At 42.6% G+C, this 19,752-nt stretch overlaps 2 protein-coding genes across 2 annotated transcripts; one reads left to right on the plus strand and one right to left on the minus strand.

The window, feature by feature from the left end:
* The first annotated feature begins 1,100 nt into the window (after nucleotides 1–1,100).
* LOC133913083 (uncharacterized) lies at nucleotides 1,101–5,070 on the plus strand. The gene is made up of 3 exons (XM_062356126.1): nucleotides 1,101–1,917; nucleotides 4,586–4,657; nucleotides 4,737–5,070. The coding sequence occupies exons 1-3, from the start codon at nucleotides 1,309–1,311 to the stop codon at nucleotides 4,737–4,739; spliced, it is 684 nt and encodes a 227-aa protein (XP_062212110.1). The 5' UTR covers nucleotides 1,101–1,308; the 3' UTR covers nucleotides 4,740–5,070.
* LOC133913084 (uncharacterized) lies at nucleotides 5,044–5,598 on the minus strand. The gene has a single exon (XM_062356127.1). The coding sequence runs from the start codon at nucleotides 5,362–5,364 to the stop codon at nucleotides 5,044–5,046; it is 321 nt and encodes a 106-aa protein (XP_062212111.1). The 5' UTR covers nucleotides 5,365–5,598.
* Between the last annotated feature and the right edge of the window lie 14,154 nt (nucleotides 5,599–19,752).

Here is a 19,752-nt window from a genome sequence, read left to right on the forward strand (position 1 = left end):
AAACATTAGTTATAGTTAAATGTTATTAACCATAACTAATTATTATTGTAGATATTTAGTGATGATTATTGATAACTTAAATTATAATTAACTAAAATTAGTAATGATTAGTATTAATTAACATAGTTTATTGATAATAATAAATATAAAAATTATTATTACTGTAAAATAAGTAAGTTATACACGGATATAATATATAGTTTTTAAGCAACTAAATATATTCTCGTATCATCCAATATATCCGACCAAATACATTTTTTATCATCCCATACATCTAACCAAATAACTTACTTGTATCACTTTACCTAGGACCATCGTGTCTATCCAGAATGATCACATCCCATTCAACTTCGTTAAACTAATGAAACACTACCTTAATATCTCGCTGAACAACTGCAACATTAGTAGGTGCAAAGAATCTAGTATGAATGAAGTAATAAAAAAAACAGCTCATTTTATTCAACATCTACCTCCATATTTCAACAAAGTTTTATAGTCCTGTTTGTTACATCGTCTACTTCAGAATTTCCATATAATTTGATAAATTGATGTCAGACGGCGGCAGGATTATGTAGCAACTTCTGTTGTGTGAAGCATGAGAAGGAACAGGAGGGAGAAGCAGCCTCTCACCACCTTTTCACCACAAGTCAAATTCAACGGAAGCAGAATTTATTTCACACATAACTATAAATATGTTTGGTTTGTTTATAAATTTGTTATGTTTAAAGTTAATGAAATATGGTTTGCTATAAAAAGTACGACTAAAAAATTCTTAATCATAAGTGTAATAAAATTAATAAAAATTAAGTGTACGACGTGTACACCAGATATGTTAACGAAGTGTGACTATCTAAAAATATATGATATAACTAATTTTAGACATAATAATTCGACATAAACTAAACAGACCCTATGTCTTTGCTGCAAGGCTCGATGTATTGCGTCCATATTTGTCATGCATTAATCATGAACCAGGAGCTGTTTGCCTGTCGTCTCATCATGCTGAAAGTCCATCACGAACGCGTAAATCCTTGCGTACACCGTGCGTGAAGTAGCATAAAAAATCGCTCTCACCGCAACTCCGCTAGTATCCAAAGCAAGGCGAACCCACCAAACAGGCAAACAGGGACAGGAGTGGAGAACAAAACGACGCCACCAATCAACAGCTTCACGAGCTCCCCTCCACTCCAACTTCCAATCAACCGCTTTCCTCTCCTCCTTCCCCTCCCCTTCCAAGCTACGCCTAAGCCCCACCACCACCGCCGGTATTCCACCACCCCACCCCGCAACCCACCCACCGCGCTCCCCATGGCGAAGAGCACGCAACCCCGCGCGCCGGAGCGGGATCCCATGCTCCCCACCGCCTCCTCCCCGATCCCGCCGCCCTACCTCGACCCCCACCCCTCCGACTCCTACGCCGTCCTCCTCGTCCCCATCCGCCTCCGCCGCCGCCTGCACCGCGGCTGCCGCTGCGGCTGCTCTGCCCCCCTCCTCTCCTCCCTCGCGCTCCTCGCGCTAGCGGCCTTCCTCGTCTGGCCCGCCGACCCGGACGTCAGCCTCGCCCGCCTCCACCTCACGCACGTCTCCGTCGTGGCCCGCCCCGCCGTCGCCCTCACCATCTCCGTCGCGCTCAAGGTCCGCGTTCGCAACCCGGACCTCTTCGCGCTCGACTACTCCCGCCTTGACGTCGCCATCGGCTACCGCGGCGCGCCGCTCGGCTGGGTCACCTCCGGCGGTGGGCTCGTCCGCGCGCGCGCCGTATCGTACATCGACGCTGATCTCCATCTCGACGGCATTAGTGTGGTAGAGGACGCGATCTACCTGCTCGAGGACCTCGCGCGGGGATCTGTACCCTTCGACGCCGTCGCCGAGGTCGAGGGCCACCTACGATTCTTCTTCCTCAGCATCCCCGTCAAGGTGCGCGCCGCTGAAACCTAATTGTTGGCTGTTTTTCTTACATTATATATATACTTGTGAATTAGAATAGACTCTGTATCAGAAATTGAGCTTAGACACGCTTCTCTTTGTGGTTTTTAATGTGAAAGCGACTATAATGATAGATTTGGTAGGATATTAACGAAATAACGACCAAATTAGGTTCCGTGCCAGCAATTAGATTTGCTACTACATGTACATTTATTCTCATCATAATGGAATGTGTCATTTATAGGCTTATAGCCACCCGTACCTTGTATTAATTCATCATCTCTGTTATCATGATCATCGATGATTTACCACCTGCATCTTAGAAAAGATTTTGTTTCAAGATGTAACAGTAATACAGCATATTACTGTAGGAATGCCTGGTCATTGAAAAAACACGTAGTGTTTCCTTTATTTGCATTCCTTTTTATTGATTCGAAACATAGACTTGCTCCAATTATTATGAGGTGTTTGCTTCTGTTTTCTGAATTTCCTGTGTTTCTGATTATTCCCTGGCTGCAGTGAATTGTCATCGATTAGGACACCTATTCTTGTCAAAATTGTCATCGATTAGGACACCTAATAAAAGGAATAATAGATTTAATATCATGTATGAAAAATAGGTGTCAGGTTTTCATGACTTTAATATCACATCTTCTGTCTTTAACTGGTTATCACTTCTCACTTCCAATCGACATAAAAATTACATTATCTATAGCCCTAGAGAAAAATATGTGTTTCTACTATTTATAGTTGAATATACCCCTTCCTGTCACTGCTTCTGTAGATCTGGAATTACCGTGAGATCGGTTTGCCAAACTGTTTTACTGTTTCTGTGTCTATGCTGAAATGAAAGCTTTTCTTCTTAAAAAGAAAAGACAATTTTAGTTATTTATATTTACAACTTGCCCTTTCCACTTCTATCCCTCCTGCATCGTAGTTTGAAAGTCAGGAAAACAATCAAGCGCTTAATAGAACAAAGAAAACAATATGGTATGCACGTCCTTTTGCAATCCTGGTGCATGTAGCACAAATGAAAGTTCTCAAATTCAAAAGGTTAGAAAAAGGATGTTATAATTCAAAGCGAGTTGGAGGGCCTTTAAAGAGTATACTTTTGGGTTGATGAGTAAGACAGAATTTCAAATCAATTTTTTTTTCCAGTAACATGTATTTTGACGGTGCTTGGACAATCCAACCAGTTCTGCACGCATGGAGCTTCCATTGAGAAGCCGTGATTTTGCAGTGCATTTCATTTCATATGTTAAGAAGATAAGCCTAGCTAGCGGCAGGATCAAATGCAACTCCCATCTCCTTATCACTTAACCATTCCAAATTTCCGCTGCCAAGTGTCAGACTTATCCAATAGATAAGAAATAATTTCCATCACCTTACGTTCTCTGTGGGGGAATCAGGGTAGTATCTTCTGTGCTACCTTTTTTCTGGCAATGATATGGTGCTTGTTTGGCACCCCACACTGTGCTTTGTATTTACCAAGCGCAGCCAGGTTGTTATTTTCAACTTCACAGTTTCCATGAAGCTGGAGATGAAGAAGCTTCAGTGTAGCATCTACTAACCACACACTCCGTTTGCTGTCTGCGTGCACTTGCAGTTCTGCTCCTTGTCGCACATAAAGAGTTGTTTGCTGCTTGTGAGAGAAATTTGTTTCATTTACCCCAATTGCTCACTAGAGTAAATATGGACCAACTTTCCAAGATCCTATAAGTCACGCCTTCAGCATTTTTGATAGATGAAAAGCAGGCTAACTCCCCGTGGTTTTTGCTTTTGGATATTTAATTGTTTTGGCATAGAATTATCACATGACTTCATAGTCTTTTTGACAATAAATCATCTCTTCTACTTTTTTTCTCCTCCAAAATCTTGTTTGGAGGAGCAGGCCGTAGGTATGCTTCGCCATATATAATCTTGTGCAATGGTTACATTTTCTTTTGTGGATTAGACATGAGATGATGACCACTTCAAACACTGCAAGGTTTTGCTGGCAATCTCCATTGCAGTTGCAGCAGAGCCGGTTGTACAATTTTAAGCCTATGGAAAACATTTGCAGTTATCCTAGAAAATACCGATTTAATTTTCTGATGCCACTAGTTTACCTTTTTATTTTCACATGTTTCTTGTATTTGGATTTGTATTGCTGCAAAATAGGGGGATTAATGTAGCGCTATGGTGATAACATTATAGGCTGCCAAGAAAGTTCTTTTTGTTTACCTGCTGTCAAGAAAGTTCTGGTTGCAACTTTTAGTACGCAAGGGAAAGAATTTTGGGAAAAGATATTGGTGTTGATGATTTCATTGATCTAGTGGTCATATATGCTGTATTTCTAGGTTGGGTCAGCTATGTGATTTGATTTTATTGAGACATTCATTTATGCTTCGTTCAAATTTGTTATGACCAAATAAAAACGCCCATTCTAATTTTTTTCGTCTCTTGATGGAATTGTTGTTGCACCCATGACCGCAGCACCCAACAAGAGCCAACTGTTTTGCTTCCTGGCCCTTGTATTGTGGCATGAAACGAAAGGTGGATCAGTATTTTTTTTTCCTCATGTGTGACTGAACCATGTAGCCTTGTTGTGTCGTAACGCCAGATGATTGCATAAAAGACCTTACATAGAAAAAAAAATGATTGTCTTGGCTTCTTGCAGGGGAAAATATCTTGCGTGGTACATGTTAATCCGCACAATCAAACCATAGTACATCAGGACTGTTATCCGGAGGTAAATAACTTCAAGCTCATCTTACCCTCGGAAGGTTGATTGTTACTTTTCACAAGCTGACCTGATATTTTTCTACCAGTGAATTTCTAATGGCGTCGAAGCTATCTTCTCTTGCGAATGGATCGTTTCTAAGCTTCGCTTGGATTCCTTGTTGTAAACTCGATACGTTATCTATATGGATGAACACGGGCGACAAACAATCAAATCTATAGTGGGAGATGGGAGCCTATTGTGCAAAATAGCATCTTGGTATCAGCTGTCTTAGTTACACTCAAACTTTGCAGCAGAGCATTAGTTACCACGCATACTCTAGTATTACTATCCTGCTACTATTCTAGTACCTAGCACCAGACGACGTAACTTGTAAGCAGCACAATGCACCTGCACTATTTGATCTCACCCGTCTTTGATGACCCCTGCTGCTGCAGCGCCGGCAGCCCGCTGTCGAGACAGCTCCGGCAGCGCCTCTCCACCCACCCCTCCACGTCGCGGTCGTCCGCGTTCGGCGTCATGTGCTGCCCGCCGCACACCCGCGCGAGGACGCCCGCCAGCACCGCGGCCAGCACGATCGCGGCCACGATCACCACCAGCGTCTCGACCGACCTCCCCATGGTTGTGGACCGCGCGGCCCCATGCTGCGCGTACGACGCGCCGTACCCCTCCTGCAGCAACCTCCTCACGGGAAGCGCCCACGGCATGGTCGCCATTGCCCACCTCGCGGCGCAAGCGCAAGCGAAACCGCAGAGCTGGCTGGCTGCTTTGCTGCTCCCCTCGCGGACGCTGCCGTTGCTGCTTACTTATAAACCGGGGGCCGGCCATGCACGCGGCGGACAAAAGAGGGATCAAGACTCGAGAGACGCAACGCAAGCCATGTGCGGTGTGTCAGTGTGTTCGAGCGTGACGCTTGCTGGTTGCTGCTGCTAGCGAACTGCTATGTTAGGTGACCGTTGGCTTTTGCATGCCATGATTTTTGGAACTACGTGGCGTCTCTTTCCTTCCCTCGCATGGGAAACCGCTCGGCTCGCGTCCGCGTTTGAACAGAGCAAGGAGCCAAGAGGGAGGCAGGCAGCGGCAGTGACGCGGGCAGGTGGGTGCGCGCGGGGCCGTGGCCGGGCGCAGCGGCGGCTTTGACCGATCGTGTCAGGGCGGGCTCAGCCTAGTGGGTTGGGACTTGGCAGTGGGGGTGACACCAACCGGTCATCTCGTCGCCTCGGTGTCGTCTTGCGACTGCGCGGCGGCGCAGAATCGTGGGCTCGGCTGTTCAAGCGAGGCGTCCCTCACCACCAGATAGTTGTGGGTCAGCGGGTGGGCTTGGGATCTGAACTAGTCCGGAATCTGGTCTGGGTGCGCAGAGATGGGGGTGAAGGCGGCAATGGCGTTATGCTGTGCTCGATTAGGACTTAGGAGAACCCGTTGCATGAAAAGAAGCGGCAGCGAGGATTTTTGGCTTCCGTGATTTTTTTCCTCGGAATAAAACATTGAGGAGAAGAAGACGGGTGGCAGCATGTAAATGGGCCAGGCCCTTGCTGCCCATCGTGGTCCCTCGTCGTTCCTATTGTCAATCTGGGCCGTCGAAATCTAAGGATCTAGTGGAAAAGGGCGCTGAGGCGCGGGCTAGTTTGAAGACACAAATTGATGCCGGCCTCGTCCAAACTAGTTCGAAGAAGCGGTTCTTGTACCCCTAGGTGTGTCCACCTCTCCAAAAAGGTGTGTCCACATGTTGATCTATCATCTGTGTCTAGTTCAAGATCCATATATCGTGTTCGTTCGTCAGCAGTGAGGTCACCGGTGATGAGCACAACCAACGGTGAGGAAGAACAATAGGTTCAGGCTAGGAAGGGACGAATTGGCGATAAGAAATTAGAGAGCAGTAGCTTGAGGAGATAGGAATCAAGGTTAGATGGGATAAAAGTTTGTTTCATTCCGCAGCCAGTTCAGTACAAACGTTGGCCTTTTGAGGCCATTGCCACTCCAATTATACGTGGACTCACTCCATAACTCGCCCCACATGTCATAGCTTGTTGTTTCGGAAGTATTACACCATACTTCTAGAAAATACTGACACGACTACTCAATGCCTTTTCTTTTGTTACCAATTTGAAGGTTCAGCTAAAAGATATTTCTCACAGGTGAGCACACACCGGGGTGTACACTTGCCCTCCTCTAAAGAAAGCTATTGTATACTTGCACGATCCGAACCAACCATTTCAATTTTAGATCTTCATTCGCCTAGAAGCATTGCATTCGACGTATCCGACAAAAATGTTCGAGTGTCTTTTTCGCCTCTTCGCCCGTTCATGTCATCGGGTCAAAAGGGTAGCATCACAAGATAACCTTCCAGCCTTGGCCCTTGTGAGTGGATACCAACTCAGAAAAAGAAACACATAGAAAAATTAAATAATATTGTGATGACGTAAGTATAACTTCCCCCTGGAGACCTCAAGGCTCAAGCTCCGCAGGAGGCCAGAACTAAACTTCCAAAATCCAGCAGATCGTGTAGATGATCTACTTGATTTCTTATCTGACGATCGCGTAGCCTTCGCGAATGTCCCAGAGACCCGCATAAATGACTCTTTCTTACGAATCATGAACCGTACGTAGCCCTCACTAGTTTCGTAAGGCATGATTCGTGCGTGCGGGACACTCCGAGAGCACGCCGCTTGCTTAGTTGGGAGTACGGACGGCGCGGCGCGGCACGGCACGAGAGCACGCGCGGCGCGCGGGGGTGTTCCCCCAAACCTGAGCTGCCGCCTCGCCGCGAGACAGCACCAGTGGTCGACCGAGCCCTCCCGCCCGCGCGCGCGGGGGGCCTGACGCCAAGAAACCACGCCAGGCTCGCGGCGCGCCCCGCCCCGCCCCGCCCGTCGCCGTCGCGCACTCGCGCCCGCTCCACCAACCGCGGCATGGCGGGCCACGTCGCTCGCGCGGTCCCCCACCGCGAGGGACGCGTAGGCGGGGGCGTTCGCTGGGCCGTCGCTGTCCGTCCCTGGCACTGTCCGGCGCGCACCCCGGGTGTGGGGGCCCTGCGGACACGCAACGACGCAGGCAATGAATGACGGGGTTGCCCCTGGGTGTGGGATGCACTGACGGGTCGGCCCGGCGCTTGCCTCCTTCGGCGGTTCTGCGTTTACCCAAATCCGGCCAATGTTCCCGGTTCGTAGGCTCCTAGGCGGTGGGCGCGGGTGGAACGGAAGAGGGCCCGGGAAATCCGGGATGAGCTCTGTCAGAAGGACGCAATTTTTTTTAACGTTCTCGAGAGGTTCACAGCTGACCGAAACACCCGTCGGTGGTTGATCTCGGACTATTTGTCAGTGATATGATATTATCGGTTGTGTGAGATGAAGGGGGCAAGTTATTATTTAGAGATGATTTTTTATTTTTGTGTGTTTGAAATTACGATTTCAGATAATATTGAGCGGAAGAAGCAGACGATGTTTAGCTGTGGGTTCAATTTCTGATAGAATTCTTCATCGACGAGTTTAGAGAGTGGTCATAGAAAATAGGGCGGATCGACCATGGTGACAGGCAAGGAGTCATGGCGGCGAGACAGTGGGAACGTCGCCAGCTGTGAATGGTGGATGACTGTCGGATGAACTAATGCTAGAGTGGGTAGGTAAGGATACGGCTTATATGATGGGAGCGTCGTTGGAGATGGGTGGAGGAAGAGATGGGAGAGTGTGATGGTTGGAGAAGAAAAGACAATGCACATGTCTAGGGGGTTGAAGAAGAACAATGTAGCTATAGAATATTGAAGAAACGATGTGTGACATTAGATGAAAATCGCATGATCCTGATTCATTGATGGGAAAGGAGTCTATTTTCATACGATGGCTCATACTATCTGCCTTATAAGGTTATAATATTTCGTTGGACGTGAATTTGAGAACGAATTCTATTGTGCGACTTTGCTACCTTAACAATTCTCTATCATGGTTTAATTGTGATATCTAAATATATTTCTCATAGATATTAGTTGTAATTATCGTCTCAAATGTCCATCAATCCTTGTCGTTGGGTAGTTTACACTAAATGTACGTGATATCGTTTAGAGGGGGTCAATAGATGTTTCTTGAAAATTAAAACTTTGCAGTCTGAAGGTTCCAAGCTCAACCTAGATAGTTCGACTGGAATAGGAAAAGCAAAATTATGAAAACCTAAGTAAGTCTAGTTGAATCTAGGGTTACCACAGATTCTTAAAGATGTATGGAAGCTTTTTAACAGATCACTTGTAGCTAGAAACACACTATCATATAGATCAGGGCAAATCGTCTAAAATCAACTAGAACAATAAAGTAAGCAAAAGAAGACACGAATTTGTATCCCGAAGTTCGGATCCAATGGTCCTACGTCTCCGTTGAGGTGCTCACAAAGAGTCAAGTCTCTTTCAACACATATCCTCACCGAGTGATAACAAAGATCGAGCTCGGGGCTTACTCAACTTTACTCTTTCCTTGTGGAGGTAAGGATGACCTTCACAAACTTTTCGGAGCACTCCACAAGTTTGGGTGCTCTCCAGGTGATACCTAACCGTCTAAGAGCTTAGAGCTCCAAGAGTAATGAACGCAAATCGACGGCTTGATGATAAACTCAAGTGCTCAAATGATGAATTTATGCTTATTAGCACTCGATCTCGCTTTCTCAACCCAACTCTCAAATCCTTACAAGATTTAATACACTAGAGGAGTGAAATGGCTCTAAAGAAGCTTTGAATGTTTTTGTCTCGAGTTAGTCAGCAACAAATGAAAGAGGTGGTGAAGGGGTATTTAAACCTAGCCCACAAAACTAGCTGTTACAGTAACTTTTGTACTGACCCGAAGTATTCGGGTTCAACCCGGAGACTCCGAGTTGGTACTTTAATGCGAAACCGAAATTCTCGGCTGGAGCCCCAGTCGGAGAGTCCGAACAGAACACCAGATCCCAGAGTATCTAGGTCAAACCGGAGACTCAGGGTAAAATATTTTAACTCTAACCGAGCACCCTCTGTCGGATCTAAGTCCAGAGACTCCTACAAGCATGAGTATTCAGGTCAACCCGAAACCTCCGGGTTGTACTTCAACACCAAACCGAGCACCCTAGCCTAGAGCTAAACTCGAAGACTTCGGCAACCCGGAGTATCCGAGTCAGTCTAGAACATCCGACTACAGACAGAGGCTTAGAATTTCCCAGTGTTCACGGGGTAACTTGTGTCTCTCTTCTTTGATCTAAATGGGTACCTTGAGCACTTGTGACATCTTCAAGATAGTTGTACGCATATCTCTTTATAGTACGACACACCTATACTCAATTTCAAAAAATAAAAATAATTTAAATCTATTGAGTGACTACATGTCGCTTCTCTTTTCTTTTTGATGGACACCAACGCCTTTTAACACTTCAATGGGACTAAATTATGTTCATAACCTCAATAAACTCATTAGTTTCTTAATTGTTTGTCATCAATTATCCAAAACCCACATAGAGGGTCCAAATGCACTTTCAATCTCCCCCTTTTTAGCGATTGATGACAACACGATTAAAGCTTACAAAAGATATTTGAAGTAAAGATTTTTGAATCCTAAGATATGTGGTGAGCTCTCCCTAAATGTGTGCATCGACTAAAATTAATTTTGACATCAAATGCACATATTTAAAAGAATTTTGCAAGATCTCCCCCTATATCTTAGCATTCATGGAAGGTGTAAAGAGTGTGAGTGAACAAATAACATCATGATACATGTGGCATGGTATATCATAAAAGAAAAAGGGATCAAATATTACACCATAGAATATCATAAAGATCTCACACTAACAATTTAAGTTCTTACAGATTTAAATTCGACAACTAAAAAACTACACATAATTCATCACATATTATAATAGATCTTATATGTCCAATACTCAGAAGATAAAGAGTTTGAACTGAAAGAATAAGATAGGACACAGCCCAGAACTAGGATACTCCGGGTGAACCCGGAGACTCCGGATTCAGGCAGAGAATGGAAAACAGAAAGATAAGGACATTCTCTCCCCCTTTGGCATCAAGCACCAAAAAAGAAAGAGAAGCAAAGATAAAGATCTATTCGCTGCCCTCTTCATAATCCTCGTCTCCATTGCCATTTCTATTGCCACTACCATCATCAGGAGAGCTTTCCTCGGCACCACCCAAGTCCTCTTCCTCGGTCTCTTTCTCATCAACCTCTTGAGCATGAGAAGTTTCAGCACCCCTGCAGCAGCCTGGGCCTCATCATATCAAGCTCATGGGTTCTCAAAAGCTTCGGGCTCGCTTACTTCTTCTTCGGAGGCAACCAGAGAGCAAGGAGGCTCAATCCTCAAATTAGCATAAATTGTTTTTTTTTGTCTCTCCTCAATCTTCCTCAATGTCAAATTTGTCTTGTCTTTTTGTTCCTTTTATCTTCATAGCATTGTGAGTGCAAACATTGAAAATAGTCTTAAGAGCGCTCTTGATAAAGGATGGTGAACCATGAGAGGAAGATGCACGCCTAGGTGCTGCCCTTTGTGCTGCATTAGAAGCTGACCTTGGAGGAGAAGGTGGCATAGATGAAGTTGATTTTGAGCCTACCAATCTTACCATATAAAGCTTATGCTTTACTTTCTAGAAGAAATTCTTTTTTATGACTTTCTCGATCATGAACATAATATACGGAGCATAGGCACAACTTCTGCTAGGTGTGTGGGAAGTAGTATATATTTCTTCCAAAAAAATCCACCACATTGAAAGGATCACTCTCATTAGGCATCCTACCAAGCAGGTTCCTTGTTATGCCTTGGATAGTAGTGGCATCGTCACTTTTAGGAGTTAAAGTAGCATGGAACAAGAAGTTGAGGTATTTGTAGAAAGGCCTCATGTCTTTGGTTGTGCAAGAAGTCACTTCACCTTGATTCTCATACATGAAACCCATTTCTTCAGAAGAGAGTTGTTGCTCAATATGGATTTTGGTCTTGCTAGTGTCATAGACATCAAATCCAAATAAACGACCAAAATTTGTATACTTGATTTGATATCTTTCTCCTTCTATCAACCAATGCATTGTTTGGTTCTCCTCATGATCATAGTGGAGCGTGGCATAAAATTAGGCTATTACCTCAACACTCCAATCATACTTCAAACCTATGTTTCTTTTGATCCTTTTGTCCTCACAAGCTGCTATGACCTCATTGAAGGTAAGATCATCCTTGTTGGCCATATAGTCCCAATCAATCTATTGCATAGGAGTGACTGGCTTCTTCTTCTTGAGAACCACGCTTTCATAGAAATCTGCTTGAATGACATCTGCTTGAAAGTCATTCCAAAAGAGATGATCTGTCATACTCTTTTCATATTCAAAGGGATCTTCATGTCTTTCCTTCTTGACCCTATCAGACTTTTTCATGCAATCTACCATTTTTCTAGGCATCTGAGATAAAGTGCTTGTCATGTAAGGTCTATGAAGCTTTAATGGTCTCAAGACAGAACTTTCTTCTTGTTCATCCATATCCTCTTCTATTTCCTCACCTTGTACCCTTAAGCCATATGCAACCACTTTGCCTTTACCTCTTCCTATCCCTGCTGCACCCCTTCCTCCCCTTGGTAGGAAAGCACCACCAAGTTACCTTAACTGTTTGAGCTGCATCATCAATGTGGATGCCACCAGGCTGCCACTGCCTCGAGACTCAGCTTGATGTGGAGGAACGTTGCTTTGAGCTTGCGGATCAAACTTAGCTTATATTCTCCTTTGATAGGTTTGAGAGTCAAACTTGTCATGACCCATCTTGATCTTTCTTGAGATAGATATGCTTGATATACAAGAAAGATTATGCAAGAATTAATTTAAGGAACAAAAACTAGATGAACAAGAACCGGACAACCCGTAGTATCTGGGTCAACCCGGACACTTCGGGTTGCCTGACTCCGGGGCAAATCTCTAGGATTTGAGGGATTTGTCCAAGGCAGTTGCAAACCCTTGAAATATATGATTCTAGTAGATATAGAGTATATTTAACAAAGGAAATCGACTCTATAGATAAGCATTGAGAGATCGGGAAGAAACGGTCTTTAGGGTTACCTTTAGGTCCAATCATTGATCCCGAAGTCAATCTGGAGGGAAGGCTGGAGATCCAACCTAGAGATGAGTTCAAAAGGTGAAGAACATGGAAATCCCATGGTGAAAGCCCTAGATCACCAGAGGGAAGGTCACCATGGTAGGGAGATGAAAGAGGGTAGGATGGTTAGAATGAAGGGGTAACTTCTCAGATTTGGGGTTAAAGACTGGATAACCCAAAGTATCTGGGTGGACCCAGAGCCTCTGAGTTGGAATTTAAATCCAAACCGAGACGCGTCACCCGGAGGGGAACTTAGAACCTCCAGGTTAAGTGACAGAACCCAGATACTCTGGGTTCTATCAACTCGACAAATAAAGATAGGGACCTAAGGACTTCCAGAATCCAAATACTCTAGGTGGACCCAGAAACTTCAGGTTTTGGATTATGGCAGAACTTGATTTTGGAGATGAGATTCGACATGGATCTTTGAGAGATAAGTTAGTTGGACATATAAGATATTTTTACCACTTGTGATCAGTCAACAAACATCAATACATACTATGATCACAAGTAGCAAAATACAATCATAAGATCAAAGAATCAAATCTTTTGAAAATAGCACTCAAAAGAGATTTTTGCAAACTTCTAGCTACCAAAGCTAAAACTCAAGAACAATCAATTGTATGTAACATATCAAGCCACGTTGCTAGAATATATTATATTTAGCTCACTTTTTAACTCGCAAAACCTTTGCTTATCTAGTGGCTTGGTGAGAATATTAGCTAGTTGTTTTTCAGTTCTGACATGACGAATATTGGTATCCCCTTTGGTTGAGTGTTCTCTCAAGAAATGATATCGAATGTCTATATGTTTGGCTCTTCAGTGTTGCACGAGATTATTGGCTATTTTTAAGACACTCTCATTACCACATAAAAGTGGGACTTTGGTCATGTTGTAGCCATAGTCTCTCAAGATTTGCCTCATCAAAAGTAGTTGAGTACAACAAGCGCCCGCGGCAACATACCTGGCTTTGGTGGTGCATAGGGCCACATAATTTTACTTCTTTGATGGCCAAGACACCAATGACCTATCTAAGAATTAACAAGTCCCAGATGTACTCTTCATATCCCCTTTGCAACTGATATAATCGGAATCCGAATAGCCGATAAGGTCAAAGATTGAACATTTAGGATACCATAAGCCAAGGTAATGGGTATGAACTAAATATCTAGAAATTCTTCTAACGGACACTAAATGACACTCTTTTGGAGAGGCTTAAAATCTTGCACACATGCACATGCTAAGCATAATATCGGGCCTAGATGCACATAGGTAAAGTAAAAAACTAATCATTGAGCGATATACCTTTTGATCCACGGCCTTGTCTTCTTCATTTAGGTCGAGATATCCATTAGCTTGCATTGGGGTCTTGATGTGCTTAGCATTCTCCATATCAAACTTCCTAAGCATATCTTTGATGTACTTCATTTGACATGTGAATATCCCTTCCTTGAGTTGCTTAATTTGGAATCCTAGAAAGAACTTCAACTCCACCATCATTGACATCTCAAACCACTTCGTCATAATCCTACTAAACTCTACACAAAATATTTTATTAGTAGAACAAAATATAATACCATTGATATATATTTGGTAAACAAATAAATCATTATCAATATTTTTAATGAAAAGAGTAGAATCAACTTTGCCTATTTCAAAGTCCTTCTTGATAAGAAAATTCCTAAGACATTCATATCATGCTCTAGGTGCTTGCTTAAGCCTATAGAGTGTCTTATAGAGTTTGCACACATGATGAGGATACTTGGGATCTTCAAACCCGGGTGGTTGCTCTATAAATACTAATTCAGAGATTGGTCTATTAAAAAAATATGCTCTTCACGTCCATTTGATATAGCTTGAAATTATAGTGGGTAGCATAAGCAAGTAACATACGAATTGACTCAAGCCTAGCTATGGAAACATAAATCTCACCAAAGCTCAAACCTTTTATTTGCGTGAAGCCTTGAGAAACCAACCTTGCCTTGTTTCTCGTCACGCTCCCGTTCTTATCTTGTTTGTTTCGAAAGTCCCATTTGGTGCCAATCATATCTTTATTGTGTCTCTCCACCAAGGACCAAACTTCATTCCTCTTGAAGTTGTTGAGCTCTTCTTACATGGCCACCACACAATCCGGATCACCAAGTGCATCTTCTACCTTCAAAAGTTCCAAAGAGGAAACAAAAAGAGTAATATTCACAAAAATTTACAATTATAGAACTAGTTGTTACCCCATTTTATATATCACCAAGAATATTGTCAACCGGGTGATATCTTTGAATGCTTTGATAAACTCTTGGATATGACACTTGAAATTAGGGTTGAATGTCTACCACTTTATCATCATCAATGAATTTATTGGAGTAATCATGAGCTTGATCTTGAGTTGATGTAGGTGGCTCCACTTGAGTTGATGAAGAGTTGTGAACTTGATCATTATTGGCCACTGGTAGCTTTTAGGTCTCTTAAGGCTTGATTTCACTAATAGCCATCTTTTTATTGTCTCACTTAGAATTTCTTCATCACATAAAATATTAGGATCAACTTTCTCTACTTGGGAGCATTAGATTCATCAAATATCATGTCACGTGCAATTTTAACATAACCAGTGGTTTTGTTGAAAATATGGTAGACGTAGGCATTTGATCCATAACTAAGTAAGAAACCTTTATCTACTTTAGGAGCAAACTAATTTTTTACCTTCTTATTTAGAATGAAAAATTTACTACTAAAAACCCAAAGTATGAAACATTAGGCTTGTTACTGATTAGAAGCTCGTAAGCGTCTTCTTTAAGATCTTGTGAAGATATAACCGATTGATGACATGACATGCGGTGTTGACGGCCTCTGCCCAAAATTGATCCAAAATCTTATACTCATAAAGCATGATCCTTGCCGACTCTATGAGAGTCATATTCTTCCCATCGACAAACCTATTTTGTTGAGAGGAGTAGGGTGCCGAGAACTCATGCTTGATTCCTTATTCATCAAGAAATTCTTCAACTTGTGTATTATTGAATTTGCTTCCGTTGTGTCTTCTCATCCTTTTGATCTTCACATCGAATTTATTTTGAGCTCTTCTAATAAATTTCTTGAATATGACTTGTGTTTCACTCTTATCATGCAAAAAGAATACCCGCATAAAATGAGAATAATTATCAACAATAACCAAACCATATTTGTTACCACCAATGCTTATGTAGACGATTGGTCCAAATAAATCCATGTGAAAAAGCTTCAATGCCCTTGTGGTCATCATCACATTCTTGGCGGGATGAGGAGCTCCAACTTTCCTATCCGCTTGACATGCGCTACAAATTCTATCTTTCTCAAAGAAAACATTTTTTAGTCCTAGAATGTGCTCCCCTTTATAAGTTTAAACGAATTCCTCATGTCAACATGGGCTAGTCAGCGGTGCCATAGCCATCCCTTACTAGACTTATCAATCAAGCAAGTCTTAAGGCCTCATTTCATCCGTTGAAAAATTAACAAGATAAAGTTTGCCATTCAAGCGACTGGTGAAAGCTATAGATGAGTCTACCCTTCTAGAGACGATCACATCTTCATTATAAAAAGGCAATTATATCCCATTTTACAAAGTCGTGATAACAAATTGTAGCTAAGAGATGTAACTAACAAAATATTTAAGATAGAATGATCATTTGATATAGCAATTTTACCTAGACTAATTATCTTTCTTTTTTCCACCATCTCCAAATACAATATTTCATGTTGTCCTCCATTTTCTTCAAACTAAGAGAACACGTTCTTCTCTCCGATCATATGATTGGTGCATCTACTATTAAACACCAAGCTTGAACCACCGGAGAAGTATGCCTACAACACAATTTAAGCTTTTATTTTAGGTACCCAAATTTGTTTGGATCCTCTCATGTCAGTCACCAGAACTTTTGGCATCCACACATTCCTTTTTACAACTCGATCTTATGTATGGGCTCTAACATATAGAGCAACCACTTTACCACGATAGTTTCTCTTTAAAACATAAGATACATAGAAGGTAGATTGAGGTGTATGGTATTTGGGTTGCTTGGCTTATGTGATGAGATTATCTTGCTTGCCTCCCTTGATGAACTTGAGGCGCTCCTTGCCATTTATCACCATACGCTCACTTGGCTTTCTTGTATGCATATCAAACATAAAGCCTCTCTTTTGTTTGTTATTCTTGGCCTCAATGGTCTTATATAATGCATCCTTAGATTTGTAGGTCTTGTACTTGTCTTTCTTGTAGGGTTTGTTCTTCTTTCCTTCCCTGTCCTTGTTCTTCTTGTTTGGGCAGTCGGCGATAAAGTAGCCAACTTCACCGCACTCATAGCAAGCTCTCTTGGATGTTCTTATTTTGGGCATGTCTCTCTTGTACTTGCTATACCCACCCTTCTTCACAAATTTCTAGAACTTTCTTACAAAGAAGGCTATTTCTTCATCATCCGAGCTCTCATCTTCACTTGAGCTTGATTCTTCAACTTCTTTGCTCTTGCTTGCCTTGAATCCTACTTCTTTATTTTTAGAGGTTGAGCTTTGCTTGACAAGATTCCTGACTTTATTTGCTTCCTCCTCCATAAGCTTATGAGCAAGAATTCTACCAAAAACATCACTTGGTGTGAGCCTCTTGTAATCCCTTCTTTCACGGACGAGAGTGACCAATGTGGGATTTCTTAGGGCAAAAGCTTTTAGAAATCTTCTCACCACCTTATGATCATCTAACTCTTCACTTCCAAGCCTCCTAATCTTGTTTACTAACACCATCATACGGTCATACGTTACTTGTGGTGTTTCATCATCTTCCATAAAAAAATCTTTCCAATTTTCCTTTAAGCAATTATATCTTTGATTCTCTCACACTTGTGGTGCCTTCATGTGCTACTTGGAGTGTATCTCTTATCAACTTGGCCTCCTCAAGCTCATCCACCTTGTTGAGCTCCTTGGGGCTTAAAGCGCCAAGCAATACACTTACGGTTTGTGCTTTGCGGTAGAGATTTTGCTCTTGCTTGGGGTTGAGTTCTTTGTCTTCATCCGATAGCTCAAAATCTGTACACATAATCTTTCAAATACTTGAATGAAGAGAGATTAAATACAATTTCATTTTGTGCCTCCAGGCGATATAATGTGTACCATAGGAATAAAGTGCAAGCCCGGATGGCACAAACTTATAAGAATTAGAGGCATTCAATTTATCATAATTGAATTCAATTACAACTTCCTTGCCTTTCCCATTACCCGATGTCGAAATATCATCCTTCAGACTTTTCGGGCTTACCAAACCTTTCTCCCTAGACTCCAACATCTTTAAATTCTCCAAGCGGTGAAGCCTTGTAGGAGGTTAGACTTTGATACCAATTGAATGTACACGATGTTGGCTAGAGGGGTGAATAGGTATTTCCTGAAAATTAAAACTTTGCAGCAGATTATAGAGCTCGGATACTTCAGGTCAAACAGGAGACTTTGGGGTCCGGAGGTTCTGGGCTCAATCCGGATAGTCCGGCTGGAACAGGAAAAGCAAAATTATGAAAATCTAAGCAAGTCTAGTTGAATCTAGGGTCACTACAGGTTCCTACGGATGTATGTAAGCTTTTCAATAGATCACCTGCAGCTATAAACACACTATCATGTAGATCGGGACAAATCGCTCAAAATCAATTAGAACAACAAGGTAAGAAAAAGAAAGACACGATTTGTTTCCCGAAGTTCGGATCCAACAATCCTACGTCTCCGTTGAGATGCTCACAAAAAGCCGGGTCTCTTTTAACCTTTATCCTCACTGAGCGATCACAAAGATCGAGCTCGGGCCTTACTCAACTTTCCTCTTTCCTGGCGGAGGCGAGGATGACCTTCACAATCTTCCAAGGCCTCCATAAGCTTGTGTGCTCTATAGGTGACGCCTAACCATCTATGAGCTTGGAGCTCCAAGAGTAATGAACGCGAATCGACGGCTTGATGACGAACTCAAGTGCTCAAATGATGAATTTATGCTCACTAACACTCGATCTCACTTTCCTAACCAAACTCTCAAATCTTTGCAAGATTTAATGCACTAGAGGAGTGAAAGAGCTCTAAAGAGGCTTTGAATGCTTTTGTCTCGAGTTGGTTCATCAGCAAATGAAGAAGTGGGTGAGGGGTATTTAAATCCAGCCCCCAAAAACTAGCTGTTACAATAACTTTTGTACTGACCCGGAGTATCTGGGTTCGACCTGGAGACTCCGGGTTGGCACTTGAATACAAAACTGAAAGCCTCGACCGAAACCCTAGTGGAAGAGTTCAGACAGAACACTAGATCCCAGAGTATCCGGATCAATCCGTAGACTTCGGGTAAAACATTTTAACTCTAAACGAGCATCCTCTGCCGGATCTAAGTTCGCAGACTCCTGCGACCCGGAGTATCCGAGTTAACCCGAAACCTCCAGGTTGGGCTTCAACACCAAACCTAACACTCCAGACCAGAGTTAAACTCGAAGACTCCAGCAACCCAGAGTATCCAGGTCAGTTCGAAACATCCGGATATGGACATAGGCTTAGAATTTTTCAGTGTTCGTAGAGTAACTTGTGCATCTCATCTTTGGCCTAAATATGTACCTTTAGCACTTGAGACATCTTCAAGATAGTTTATACGCATCCCTCTTTATAGTACGGCACACTTATACTTAATTTAAAAAATAAAAATAATTTAAATTTATTAAGGGATTACATGCCGTTTTTTTCTTTTTGACGCCAACACCTTTTAACACTCCAATAAAACTAAAATCTATTCATAACCTTAATAAACTTATTAATTACTTAATTATTTATCATCAATTATAAAAAACCATATAAAAAATCTAGATGCACCTTCATACACTTCACATGACGGGAGACCCGGGGCCTTTTTCAAGCTTCTGGAATGAGCTCAACCACCTTTTGGCTAAAAAAGAATATCCTCTATGGGCACAACTCAAGGGAGGTGGCTTTTATGGCTCGCAAGCCTTAACTAGAAAAGTCAGCTAATCAGTGAAGTTGTAATCACA

This window comes from Phragmites australis, chromosome 3 (assembly GCF_958298935.1).
Source record: "Phragmites australis chromosome 3, lpPhrAust1.1, whole genome shotgun sequence".
NCBI lineage: Eukaryota > Viridiplantae > Streptophyta > Magnoliopsida > Poales > Poaceae > Phragmites > Phragmites australis.